We start from the raw sequence: 14,660 nt of genomic DNA, 5'->3' as shown, positions 1-14,660 counted from the left end.
GTAGCTCAGTCTGATTAAGTATGTACTTTGACTAGTCCACTCCAAGACCTTCATCATTGTGGCGGTGGAGTCTCTTGAAGGTTTGAAGGCTTCATCAATTATGGCAAGTTGTCCAGGTCTTAATGCAGAAAAGCAAGCTCAGACTGTTATACAATCATCGCCGCGTTTTGGTATGATGATATTTCTCTAAAATTCTCTGTTGTTTCAATGCAACCCACACATTTCAATAAGTTCCGTCTTTGTCTCATGTGTCTGCCGGATTTGCCCAGTCTCTCTTTTTTTGTTAAATCATGACCACTGGCCTTAACTGAGGTAAAAGAGTCATGTGGTTATCTATTGTAAATGTTGAATTAGGTTTTCTGGGACCTCTTAGATGAGTTGTTAAAGAACTGTTGAAGTAATTATTAGGTTGGCCAGTCATGGCAAGATTCACCATGGTTCATTGTTTTCTCGATTTGTAAACAATGTCTCTTACTATGGATCGATGGAATCACAAAGTCTTAGAAATGGCCCTGTATCCCTTTCCACACTACAAATCAATGAAGTTATTACTCTATGCTTCTTGAATAACAAGAAACCAAACAGTGAATGTGAGCCAAAGTATTCATATATCTGTTGGCAATCAACACAAATTTGTGTATGAAGCAAATCAAATCAAAAGAATTTAATCATACACTTGTGGAAGTGAAAGAAACACAGAGAGCCTGTTATCCTTTCATTTGCTGCTTCAGTGGCTGCTTGAGTTAATCCACGCTGTGTCTCCCAGCACACAGGTCCCAGGTAAGCTGCTCAACCAGTCACCACAGAAAGATATCCCGCGTGTACTGGGATAACCTGGACACAGTTTAACAGCGGAGAGGGAGCGCATGACACATGCAGGTTAAGTACGGTCAACACCTTTCTCTGGCTGTTTCAATTCTCTTCCTTGCCAAAAGGAAGGATCAGATGATGAAAGAGCAAATCTTGGTTATCATGGGGAGAGCAAATGTTTGTCAAACCATTACAGAAGAAGGGTGATATCTCTGTAGATTATCTGTCTTTTTTTTAGATTGCTATACAGAAAATCATGATTGTCATATTAAACATTTTTTAATTGGAGAAGCAAATATATGTGGGTTAAGATTAGACTTCTCTGAAGTAAATACTTTTTATTTAGTTAGCGTTACTCCTCTGTTTGTCCCCCTCTTTCACTGTGACTGTCTGCTTCCTTTTCTACTCACACTCCTTTCCTTAGAAAAATGGAGTTTAATGTTTACACACAGTCTAAGAGAGAATTCAAATAAAATATCAGTACCAATGCAGACGTCAAAGAAGTAACAATCAAAGAAAAAAACAGAGGATGAGGGCATGACAATGCACAACAGAAAGACTAAAACTTAAATAACACCATAGAAAATAAACTAAACATTAATAACTGAAATCAAGTGGAAAACAAAAGCAAGAAGGCAAAAATAAGCCAAAAGCTTTAGGAACAAGTTTTCTGAAATATGCCAGGATAGAATGAAGTGAGTGAACACCAGCAGAAGCTTCCAAAGGCAAAATGTACAAGCAAACCAACTGATGGCCCACCTAAAAATAAAACTGAGAACATTCCAAGTTTCGAAAGTTAAGAAAACAAAACCACAAAGAATGCAACGGAGTGGGGGACTTTTTATTGCTCAGTCTTTAACTACTTATCTCCAAAGTGTTGGTAAAAATGTTATGTGTAGGATGCAGAGTAATATAGAAGCACAAAATGCAAATTAAAACCACCTACACCCAAACTAAGCAGCGTACAGAACATGTAAAAGCCTAGCATCAAACCAGATTTTTTTTAAGCATTTGTCCTCTTTAGGCAGCCAGAATACAGAAGAAAAAAGTTACAGAGATTGCAAACATCTCCCATTTCTAAGGTCTCCTTTTACAGATGTCAATAAGACTGTCCCCTGGGGTCTCTGAAGACGCCTATAAAATCTTGGTAATCTAGACCCTAAATAAGTAACTACTGTAGTTAAAAACTCCTGGTACATTTTTTGCTTTTTAACCAGTTTTTTAGTATTTTGAATGTTTTTCTTGTTTAAGTTTCTTGCACAATGCAAGCACTTTACCAAATGAACCACCAAGCACTCATAAACTTCACTCCTGAAGTTTATGGGCTACAGCTGCTCATTGGTTCTTCATAATTAATAATTCATTAGCTGTTCATTCAAAAATAAATTGCAATGCTAAGTCTATACAGACATATTGTGGTTCTTCTTTCAGAACGTAATAGAAATCACTCAATGGGAAGGAAGACGATTTATCCTTTAGGCTGTTCTTTTTCAGGAGTTGGTTGATTTATGAACATTATAATTATTTCATGTGGCTTAATATTCTTACATCATAACTACAGCAATCAAATAGTTATAATGTTGCACTTCCAGCAGGCTCAATGCCACACTGGAGCTTTGAAATATGAATGGAATGGTACTCTTTAAACTTTATAAGCTTTTCTGATGTATTTTTTCTGATATTCAAATTACCATGTTTTTTACACATCCAAATTTATTTAAATATTTCCTTTTATTTTGTTTATGTTTTATGCAAGTTCCCAATAAAATAACTTCTAAAATTAGCAAGATGAGCTGATCCCCATGATCAAATGGTCCTGTGTGTAATACACCAAACATATTAGCAATAACAAGCAACCACATAAGACTTGTGATGTAACACGCTGATTCTTTAAAAGTAAAATGAATCCAGCAATACATAAATTAAGCTTTCGGGTGATAAACAATGAAAATATGCAAGCTCTGATGCGTCTCACAGAAGATTCTGTAGAGACAGACAAAAAAAGAGAGTTGTAAGCAATCAGATGACTCTCCAGCAAAGACTAATTAACATGAGTAGCCTTCTTGAGGAGGACTTGGTCTTTCACTCTAATCATTGCCTTAAAAGATGCCTAGAGAGGGATTTTTTTTTTCTCCAATAAAACGTTGTCAGCAGACACAGAATCTCATTTGATGCTGTCTTTACTTGGAGTTCTTATGGCTTGCAACTGGTTTTAGAAGTCTAGACCTGAACCTAGACTCTCCATCTGGATGGCTCATTGGTGAGAGCATGTTGCTCATTCATAATTCTGTTTAATCCTTAATTAAACAGTGATTGTAACTATCTTTAAAAATAAAAAGCGATGTTTCAGATTTACAGCAAGCGTAATCTTTAACTGTTAGGCTAAATAAGAAATGAGCAGCAAGTGCTACTTCATTTCAGCAGGAAATTATTCTGGTTCATTGTCATTGTGTTATATTTAATGGAAGTATCTCTGTCATTGGTCATGACCCGTCATAGTTTAATGAGCCAGTTATGGCAACTAAGCTGTCATTAGTGTCTTTTTTCAGTATTGCACCAACCAAAGGTTTACTGTGAAAACTTGACCCCAGTCAGAAACACTGCTAATGTGTTGTACGCCTTTCTCGGGGACAATAAGGACACAAAAATGGGATGGATAACCTGGTGCTTATAACTGTATTTAATGGACTATAAGTCACACAGTTTTTCATATTAGTTGATCCTGCTACATCTTTTTCTCTTCATGGTATTAATTCGTACCGACTGATGTGAACCAAAGAGTTACCATCTGCAGCCGAGAAGAAGCTAATCACTAATGATGCTATGTCTTCATGCTCTGGTAGTTGCCAAGCAGATGAATATTAATGACTTTGTAGACAAGCCTTTTTGGTGTTGCCGCTTCATGCAACACAGCTGTCTCTATCACCTTGTATTTACACAGTATGTGTCTCTGCTCCGCTGTGCACTTCGCTGGCAGAGCAGACCACCCTGAAACTATCAGAAACTGACCACAGACTTCCAAACCAAGGTCGAAAGTTTCTGCAAGTTCATTGAAAATTAGGTAGCTGAACACAATATATCACCAGTGATTTTTCTTCTTTATGATATTTCTTGACTGATACAACTCTTGCTCCAGAGCAACCTCTAATCTGGAAAATGTACTATCTCGCTTCACTTGGGTTCTCATTTCTTTTATTCAATGTAGGCAAACTAGCACAATATCTCTGATTGGAGTCAAACAGTTCAAATGAGCTAAACATACTATGTGCAAATCTGCAGCATAAATTTTAACATGACTTTCTGTAAAAATTATTTACTGAGCTCAAGTTTACAAAAGAGAACAAACATGTTTATATCTTTAGATTGTCATTATTTGAAGATTCTTGCTAGATCTACTGCAGGAAGTGATGGGTAGAAATGTAAAATTGTCCTTCTCTTGTAGAAATGCTTTAGCTTTCTTAAAATACTATACAAACTTACTACGTATTTGGAAAATAAAAACAAGCTTTGTGACTCATTAGTAGGTTGATTGAATGAAACCCCTCTGTGCTGCATTTCTGAGAGTCCCTGTGACTATTTAGCTGATTAAAGTTATTATGTGGCTTGATATAGTGAGGTTTCCTGCTGCTCCAAGTGGCAACAGTGACTGCGGAGTGAAAACCCAAAACAAGTAGGAAATAACGTGAGCAAGAAAGGCTCATTGGCATGCATGCAGAAAACAAGGGCTGAAGACAATTTTTTAAATGTGACCAACATTTGTAAGATAAAAATACCCAAAATATTTATTTTATAAGTAGAAACATTTAGTGAAGGCAATAATCATTGCTGAATTTGGTAAGTCTGATCACATACAAAACAATTATAAACTTACATTGTTATACTGGTTACATTTCATGAAGACAGAAAATTAGCCACAAATGAAATTGTTATGCTTCATAAATAAAAGCCTAGAGATACTTGAAGATATAAAGAACAATTTGGTTAGCAGTTGTCATAAATGACAATGGGCAAGTGAGACTAAGCAAAAACCTAAGTGTGATGATATGTCATTAATGCTACTGCTATTTTCTTTTGCTCTTGGTTTAATGGCGAGAAATATCTAACTGGTGCATTTCTTTTTAGCTTGGAAGTAATGAGGCCTTATGGCAGTGAGGCTTATCATAATTACAATAGCCATATTTAGCTACTTCATAAAGTTCTATTGGAATTTCCAGACAGATAATTGTGGAGAAGAAGTGTCTGTGTAGGATCATGATCAGTATTTTCAAAAATGTCTATATCACAAAGTGCTTCACAATGTTTTCTATTGTTGTTGGTTCTTTTTTTTCTTTTAGCAATCTAATCTTTTGATTATATGGTTATTTTATATTTAACGAGGCAGGTGAAGCGAGCAGCAGAATATCTCCATCTGCTTTAGACCTGGTTGGCCAGAAGGGCCTTTATAACTCTGCGGCTCTGACCTTAGTGCCACCCACAAGAGCAAATCCAGATGCAGACCGACTTCCAGGCTGAACACACCAAAAGTGGGACACACTCCAAGGGCTTGCAGCCAGGTTTCTTTCCTTGTTCAGAATAGCATTCAGATATCCTCCAAGCAAAATAAAAGGACAAAAAGTCAAATTAATATTTATGGAAAGAAACTGCAATCTTGTTTTCAACTCTTTCTTTAAAAAAAAAAACTAAATAAAAACTCTATTATACTTAAGATATTCTCATCAGATGTACTTCAAACATATACTTTGGCACAGGTTAAAAAGGAATATTTACATCACTCTGTTTCTTTCTTCATTCCCTGGCATTTATTCAAACCAAACGTATCCAGTTTAATTAGCTGATTGCAACTAATATTTATTTGATTACTTTCTTAAAAGTTAGGTGTTTAAATACATTTTCTTAAAATTTAATATGAAAGAGTGCCTTTATTGTCTTGGGCTAAAGGAGGACAATGACATTCAGAAATGCAACTCAAGGTGACATTTCTGCTACAATAAAAACATAAGTTACCCTATGAGTCACACATTGCACTGTGGGAAAATTAGAGTCAATAGCTATTTAATAATATTACAGTATATTGAAAAAGACTCTTTAAGAATAGCATTGCTGTCAAAACATATTTGGGAACAGATTTTGGGCTTCGCAATTTCTTTGGAGCTATTAATTTGAAGTAGTGACCAACTAAGACACCAACATGCTTTCAGCAACACCTCTGTTTACAGCATATGCAACATATCAGGTTGGCACTACTTTTTGCATAAAGCAGTTGCCAGAGAGACAGTATCTTCCCCCAGGCTGTCTCTCTGATGAACACAACAAACACCTTACAGCTTGAGTTGTCAGTTACTCAGATGTGAAATAAAATAAGCATATTTGCAGGTTATGTATGTAGACTTTACAAGTCTACACTGTGAGCACCCAAAACCAAGGTCAAATAACTTGTTTGTATACACTGTCTCAGCCATTAAAGATGATTTTTATTCTGAATACTTGTACTTTTACTTGGTACTAAGTTCCCTTTGCACTACTGAATGGAAACCACTCAAACTAACACACTGAATAATTGGATGGTGCTATATGCACTGCATATCCGCAAATGAAAATGATGCTCTAGATAATCTGCAGCAAAGTGGAAACTCTGTGGTTTGAGGTAAGTTGATTTATGAATATACCATTAATATTAATTTAGTTAGATTTAGCGGTCTGCCAAGTCACTAGATATCCATCCAAGTGAACATCTCTGAGACGAAATCCAAACTATCCAGTCAGCAAGAGAGTCTGATACAACAGACCACACTGACTGCCTTTTTAGTTTGCTATCATGTCATTTATGAAACATGTTGGCTCTTGGTTGGTATTACAGATGTAAAAAGTGTATCCCAATTACAGCAAAGCCAAGAAACCTCACACACAAATATCTAGTTCATCCACTAAGCAACAGATGGCTCCGGTTTATCCATTTACTACCTACTCGTGACACTGACTCCCTTCCATTAAGATGGAAATGATCATTAACAGCCGTTTGAAGTAGCACACATGCCTAATTAGATGCCTCTCCAGTTAACTCTCTCTTCTTTAAAAGGCAGAGGACCACTTCATTAACACTCAGGTTCTCAAGTCTGTCAAAATGCTGGCTCAGGCTTATGTTTCTGGCTGCAAAGCAACAGATACAACTTCCAGCTGCGCCCCTGCATATCACCAAAGCCTAAAACAAAGCCTCTTGGAAGTGAACGTCAAAGTCAATCTAAGCCAATAAAATTAGATGATCTCTAACTCACTGACAGCGTCTTTCGCCATAATAAATTATGATTATGCTTGTTCTCTCTCATGCTAATGTCTTAATGGAGAATATTGCATAAATGTCAAGGTCTTTATCCAGCAGCAGCTTAAGAGTTAGAAAGATAAGCTCCCTGTTAGTGGAAGAAATTAAGGCAATTACCTTTTAATTGGCAGCACTGTGCTGTGAGCAGTTTAGCACAGTCAAAGATGTGTTTTCACACCTTTTACAAACAGCATCTCTTTAATCAAATGAGTCAGGGGAGCTGAAGTTACATCAGCACAAACCAAATGCTCAAACATGGTGATGGAGGGAGCTAAAGCTGTGCTAAAAACACCGAACAACACTCAATAAAGTTGTTGCATTCAGCAAAGCAACTTTTAACGACAATCTGTGGTGTGAAGCTGCTACCATAAATCTCACCCATGTGATGTCCATAGCTCAATAGATATGAAATAAAAAAAGTAACTGTTATGGAGAGATCCAAAACAAAAACAACTTTTTTTCCAGAGAGCTGCAGCTAAAGGAGTTGCTCTGAATTGAAGATAAATTACCTACTAAAACATAAACAATTAAACTCGAGGAGCCTTGGTTGGTTCATCTTTTTTTTTATTTCGATGCAGCCTACAACTGCTGGCATCATAACTCAGTGATTATAATCTGCAATGATTACAATCTGTGCTGTGGATTGATAGCAATGGCACAACCCTGCTCTGAGATACTGTTAACATCTGCTGCAGACCTGTTTGAAATATGGAGCAACCGAAATCCTCATAATAAAATTCAGCTAGAGTGCGAGGGTGTATTCTCCTGATGAACATGAATCATCCTTAAATCTCCAATTTCCTCTTTCCAATAAGCCCTCCCATTGTCCTTTTCAAACTCATTAGGAGTCCATTTTTGTCTAATTTTATGGCCCATTTGATGTATAACATCAGCAAAGCCTAATTTTCCAGCTGCTGGCAAGCTAGATGACAGACTTGTAAACAAAAAGGCAAAAATCCTTCAGTAGATTACTGTGCTTTACATCCTTCCAAGTAACAATAAGCTAGAGAAATGTATCATATCCATCTCAAGTACGAGCTGTAAACAGTTCAGCTTACGAGTTTGATTTTATCAGTGTGTGGGAGCTAACAAATGTTCAACAGTTGGTAAGACAGTAGAGGAGATGGTGTATAAACCACCCAATTGATCTACATATGGGTAAGCATACCTTCAAAAAAAACCATTTAGCTAGTCTTATGATAGCTGTTTTGATATATACCTCATTTGTATGAAACTTAGTTTATTTGAAATATAGTTAACACATTTAAATAATATCAAATTACATAATAATGTGATTTACAAAACAATAAGCAATGTTGAAATGCTACAAAAGGGGACCCTTGACGCTGGCTCAGTGCTCATTCAATGTAGTCCTGAAAAACAGCAACATTAAAAAAAAAAAAGCATCATAAAAATCCAAGCGAGTGTTCTTATGACTTTTTGGAACAGTAGCTTCTTCTTGCCATTAGCAGTTTCCTAAAGGTCACTGTAGCAAACTGCATAACTTTGTGTCCTGTCAACAGATTCTGTCACCTGAGATGTGGCTCTCTGCTGCTCTTCAATTATCACTCTGGACTTCTTGGATGCTTCTCTGATCAGTGCTCCCCTTGCTTTGCCTTAGGTGTACTCTAATGAATTATTTGACTTTTTAAGGCATGTAGTAGCACTGCATTGTATTTAGGGATATCAAATTCAAATGCATACACCCGTTTTCAGATTTTGAAAATTCCCCAAAGTCTATGGTTAGAATGTGTCCAAATGTAAAATAAAAACAGGTTGTAAGGCATGAATAGTTTTGTAAAACTCTGTAATATTGAACATAAGGCCCAGTGGGTTTGAAGAGTTGAACTGACCTGAGTTATTCCCTTTTCTGCAACATCTGGTAAAGACAAACACGTTTTTGCTTTGTTAGACAGTGCACACTATGTGGATGATAATTTGAGTAATTTCTGTATTGGACATTTATGTTGTCGACTGCTGACAGAAATTTCTTGGACATCCCTGAAAAGACATGATGCCATCCACAATGATGACAATTTACATCATTAAAAATATTTTCATAAAATATGTTTAATGACACTTGCAAATGACATACTACTTAAATATCGGTTGAATATTCCACGCTAGCAGTGCAAAAGAATATAAATAGCATCGGATTAATCCAGTGCTGTGAATTCACGTGAAGATTGAGATTTCAGAGGTTTGTAATTTACATGACCAGCTGGCATCACACACATTTTTTTGCACCCTGTCTCGATCCATCTGTTTCTGCACCTGCACAGGCTTTCCATGCTGGTAGACTACCTGCTGAATAAGGAATATTACTAGCTCTTCTCTCTCCTTTTTCTAACAACACATTGCAAAGAGGTCAAGTCATCAGAGTACAAAGTTTTTCAAACATACATTCATTTTTGCTCACGTGGAAATCTCATTACCCACCCACCCAAAAAAGTCTTCTTGAGATAAAAGGTTGGTCGTTTTAAGTTCTTATAATGGAAAATGTAAAACTTTCTTATCCACTTTTGTAGTAGCTACACCTAGGTCATCAACTGATCATTGTGACGAAGCCTATTTTAGATTACAATTAGATGTCTTATCCCTAAAGGCACTGACAAAGCATTTAACAGATGGACAACTTAAAATCTTATTCCAGTGCTCCTTTTGCTTAGTCAAACAGTGACAATGGATATCACTTCATTTTATTTTTGCTCAGAAACCTCCTCAATAAATTCTTAGCTAATTAAAAATACAAAAAATATCAATTTAGATTACCTAACCTGAGATAAAAACGTCAGACGACTGGAAATTTATTACTTATAACAATAAAAATGCAGTCAGTACAGTAAAACAAAGTGTTTTCAGGAGCCTGACCCCACTTTTAATTACAACCTATAACAATTATTTAATACACAATAAACACTTTTGCATTTTGTTGTGCAAATTAACACTTCAAATTTCACTTTATACACACAAGAAATGCTTCTCCTATGGTCCCTTCAAAATCTCTATGTTAGACTTTCAGCTGGATCTTGAATTAATTCCTGATTAATTGTAAAGGCATTAATGATCCTGTCAAGCTGTGAATGCATAGTGATGTACTGCTCACTGCATGTGTATTGCTTGTATCATAATGGAGCTAACAATAAATTTCTGACAATTTCATGATTTTTAAAATAAATGGCGATTCTCCATAATCCATTATATAGCCAGCTAAGGATTACATTTATGAGCTAGACCCACACAAGCCTCAAGTCTGCATCGGGTTCAAAGAATTTTAGTTGATAACCTGCTGGTGTCTGTTAAAAGACTGTGTGAAGAATGCTGGCTAATTTTGGCTTTTTTCTTCTTCCAGACATCGCTGCATGTGTGCTAAGCATCACTTTCTTGCTGGGTTCAAGAGAACCTCGTCTGAATCCACTGTAGGGGATTCACTAAAGCCTCCAAAAGACCTGCTTTAGTCCCAGCAGCCTTTAGTCTCAGTGCAATCTCTGGTCAAGGCAACTGAGTTTTGTGCTGAGATTTTCAAACCCACCCATATAAGACTCTTAATAAGACAAGTTGGGAATAGGGATCCTGGCATTCCCAGGATAGGGATAGGGGAAAAAATACTATGATATTATGAGTTTTTTTCTGGCTAAATCACAAGACATCACAATTAAAATACGCATTAGTTAAATAAAAATTTTATTTTGCTTTGGTACAGTGAAGCGAGAAGTAAGCAACATCAAGGTGACCAAGACAAAAATAAAGCAGGATGCAGCATCGATGTAAAATTTGTGATGACTTCATCTAATTTTAAAATGGACACATAAAAATAGATGACATTGATAACTACAACATTGCAAGAAAATATTTGCAGCCACTGAAGCATGAAACCCAATTCTGTTATGTATATTAGTTTTAAAGACAAATGACTCACCATGTGGTTCTGGTCCTGGAGAAGCTCTTGTCAACTCTAGACAGAAAGAAAGAAATTTTTAATTTTCCTTATAAATACCTCCTGTCATCAAACTCTAGGTCTTTGTTTTTTAGTCGTATTTAAGTGCAATAGAGAAAAAACACTAAAAAAAAAGGAAGCTTTCTGCAAATGTATCAATCAAATGTGAGCATTTGAACATAAGGACTCATTTTTGCCCCACACAATTTTGCATAAATCATGATCATTTTAAAGCCAGTATATATTTTTTACCGGTAGATTGCAATACATGTTGTACGCGAGGAACGTGACACGAAGCCAGAGGAATACGCTTTCCATATATCCTATTTCCTCTCTCCACCACGCCTCTGCCTGCCAGCTACAGGCTCAGTAGAGCCAGAGTGGGACTGTTTCAAACACGGTAAGTGGTGCCTGGCAGCTGCAGGGAGGCAGACTGTCGGAGTGTAGATATGATTAAATGGAAGGAAACGCAGCAGTTTTAATCGAAATATCATCAAGATTAGAAAATCAAAGTAAAGCATACATGAAAATTTAATCTACATCTCAAATATGTGGAGGAATTAATTACAGAAATCGTGCAACATTGTTACGTTGTAAGATAAACTGATATGTACAATGAATAAGAGAAATATTGAAATTCAAAGCAGGAAATAAGGTCAATATAAGAGGATGCCAGAGTATGCTTCCTCCACTTGCTCAGCAGGTCTGTATTTTGGAGGGATGTCACTCTTACAATAATGCCTCCTCCGGTAGAACTGATCTTTAAAATTGAACAAAAACAGACACTGGCTGTGGATAATTAATCTACAAATAATCACTGCCACTGCCATCCTCCCCAGGGGCAACAATTCAAATAATTACAAAGCTCATTCAGAGTCAATGCTTACAAAGGCACGGAAGCCATTTATTGACAAAGTAGTAAAATGAAAATACCATCCGGATAATTAGAGCAACTCTCCTGACATTCTTATTTTAGACCTGTGCAAATAGACTGCTTTTGTTTGCTTCCTAAATGACAAAAATCTCTATAAAAAATGTGACACATGCTTAGCAGCATACAAATCATTGATCTTAGCTAGGAATATTTTTGATATTTCAGTAATTCTTGAGAAGAGGGACAAAACAGGTCCTATGGATAAAGCACAAAATTTGAATAAAATATACACAAAATATAATGTTTTCAAATATCTGACTAAACTAACCTAGGCCATGTGAGCACAACAATGTATGTTTTCCTGGTGTTCGCTGAATATGTTTAAAAATCCCTTGTCCTGGAGCAGAACTCAATACATTATAATAGTTTAAAACAATTAAAGGAATACTAAGATAATATATTATGACAATTAAGTATAAGTATTCAAATAAATAATTATTAAAGTATCAATAAATTGAATTCAAAATTATTTTTATATATTTTCCAACTCAATTGAAATTTGTCCCAAGTTTTTGTCAACACCGTCAGACACAAAAAATTCAGGCATAAATGCTGAAACTAAATGCTGACTGGTTACATCACAAACAGAAGAGATGTGTCTACAGCATCTCCTTGTTTCCAAATTTTACTGTTGTATTTAGTTTTACTTGAGAAATCCCAAGATTTATTCCCCAAAGATTATATTTCTGAGCACCAGAAACAGATTATGTAAGGTTTGCTCCTGTCTCCACCCTTTATCCATTACAGATTTTATGACATGTGCACGGAGCAGATCCTGCCACCCAGAACACCTGCAGATGTTTCTGTTTGTCATAATAATCTTAAGAAATAAATTAAAGTGTTTTTAAAATCACTGTCAAACAAAAATACACTTGATGAGACATTATGTTGCCTAGAGGACAAAAAGGAGCTTGAACATGTATAGTAAATGTGCCATGCTGGCAGGAATAATTACTATCCTTAACTGCAGCCGTCTCCTGCCATTTTACATATGCTTATGCACCAAAACAGCTGACAGAAATTGTCCAAATGGTCCTCAGCATGTCATAATGAGCTGTAGAGGCTAGCTAGCAAACTATCATTTGATTCAGGTGTGTTGATCCAGGGAAGGAACTAAAGCCTGCAGGATGCGAGCCCTTAAGGACTGTCTTTAGACTGCATTAGAACTATTTAGGCTAAATGCCTTGAATAAGCTTTTACTTAACTGAACTTGTTGTATGGAGAGATGTTGGTTGCTTTCTTGGACAATTTGTGCTACCTTTCCAGTCTTGATGGGCAGGACTAATCAGCCCAACTGGGAGCACCTGTCAGACACCATCAGGGGTGTTTAATCTAAAACAGCTAATGCACTTTGCCCTGCTGCTTTGTTTTCACCTGTTTCTGCTGGCATCATATGTGTTTGTGACATTGTATTCACTATAAACTGGACTAAATAGCAGTAGCTGCCAGTTTTTACATGTCAGGAGTTCAGCTGTACTTCAAAAATACACATCAAATATTCACTGCTATCTGTTGCATAAATGACAATTAGAAAAATCAAACAGAAATCCTCTTTTTGTCTGATTGTATTATGCTGAAAACATGCCACACATTTTTGGCATTGACACATCTCTGCCTAAATAGGCAAATGAAAGCAGCTGAAATTGGAACAGTGGGACCATCTCAATAAATTGGAATATTAAAACATTTTTTTGACTAATTTGATGAAATAAGAAGAAAAACCTACTATATAAAGTGACGCTATAGAGGGTCATACACGTCAAGCCTTAATATTTACTCTTTACAATATCAGTATACATTTTTCCCTCTGAAATAATTCAGCTCACGCAGAATAGGAAAAGCACTACTCAACTGATGGAATGTGGGCAGAATATAATCAACCATTTCCAATATCAACTAACTCACAGATTGTGGTCAATTTCAAATGGAGCAGTTTACATATTCAGAACTTTACTTTCACCGCAACACATAACAAATTTCTACTTTAAACCTAAACTGGAATGGATTTCACTTCATTGTTTTCTCACTCTGGTTCTTATCGTACACTGCTTCCGCAGAACGTCTGGCAACTGTTTTAAGTAATAAGTTCATTTGAATCAGGTGTGCAAAAGTGTGTCAAAGCATGCAAAACATGTTGGACCAGAGGACAAAAATATTGAGTTATTGAAGCTTGTAGTTTTAAGTTTGAGTTTATGCTTACCAGACTCTAAAATTAAAGCTTGTGTTGCTTACATTCCTCCATGGTCCAGTCATTAAACTACGGTATGTATCCTAGCTTGCCAAGGGGAAATTATAAAAGTTTTACATATTTAGCTGTCTGTTGTTAAAATTTGCTCATTTTACATGATTAGGTTGATAATATTAGATGTATTATATGAATTTTGTTAAGTCTTAGATAATTAAATGGTAGAATCCCACAGTTTGTCCCAAATGAAATGTTATTTTATTGAACTTTTCAGTGCGTTTCAAACACAGTTGTATCAACCTTAACCCAGTTTTCTAACCGACTAATATCTATTTGATATGAAAACAGCCATGTCAAGAGCTGCTGAGGGCTGTTTTTTTTTTTACTGTTTATTGCACCTTATTATCACTGGAAATATTAGTTTGCCAGTCATCATTAGGTGTGCTGTTTGTCCCCCCTGCTGACACAGACAGCACTC

The 14,660-nt window shown here is 36.1% G+C and overlaps 1 protein-coding gene across 8 annotated transcripts in view; it reads right to left on the bottom strand.

The window, feature by feature from the left end:
* The window catches only part of LOC102219226 (rap1 GTPase-activating protein 1), a 120,696-nt gene that overhangs the window by 47,283 nt on the left and 58,753 nt on the right, over nt 1-14,660 (bottom strand). For 6 of the 8 annotated variants that reach the window (XM_023325425.1, XM_023325424.1, XM_023325419.1 and 3 more), the window contains exon 2: nt 11,046-11,081. Coding sequence is in view for 5 of the 8 variants with exons in the window: in XM_023325419.1 (XP_023181187.1) it covers nt 11,046-11,081 (36 nt within the window). In the remaining 3 variants the exon portion in view is untranslated. Of the gene's footprint in view, nt 1-5,270; nt 5,353-11,045; nt 11,082-11,315; nt 11,332-14,660 lie in introns of those variants that run through there. The other 2 variants (XM_023325431.1, XM_023325428.1) reach the window with 2 other exon arrangements.

The sequence above is a fragment of the Xiphophorus maculatus genome, chromosome 20 (assembly GCF_002775205.1).
Source record: "Xiphophorus maculatus strain JP 163 A chromosome 20, X_maculatus-5.0-male, whole genome shotgun sequence".
Classification (NCBI taxonomy): domain Eukaryota; kingdom Metazoa; phylum Chordata; class Actinopteri; order Cyprinodontiformes; family Poeciliidae; genus Xiphophorus; species Xiphophorus maculatus.
Note: the sequence above shows the minus strand (reverse complement) of the source record. Positions and strands in the feature narration are given on the sequence as shown.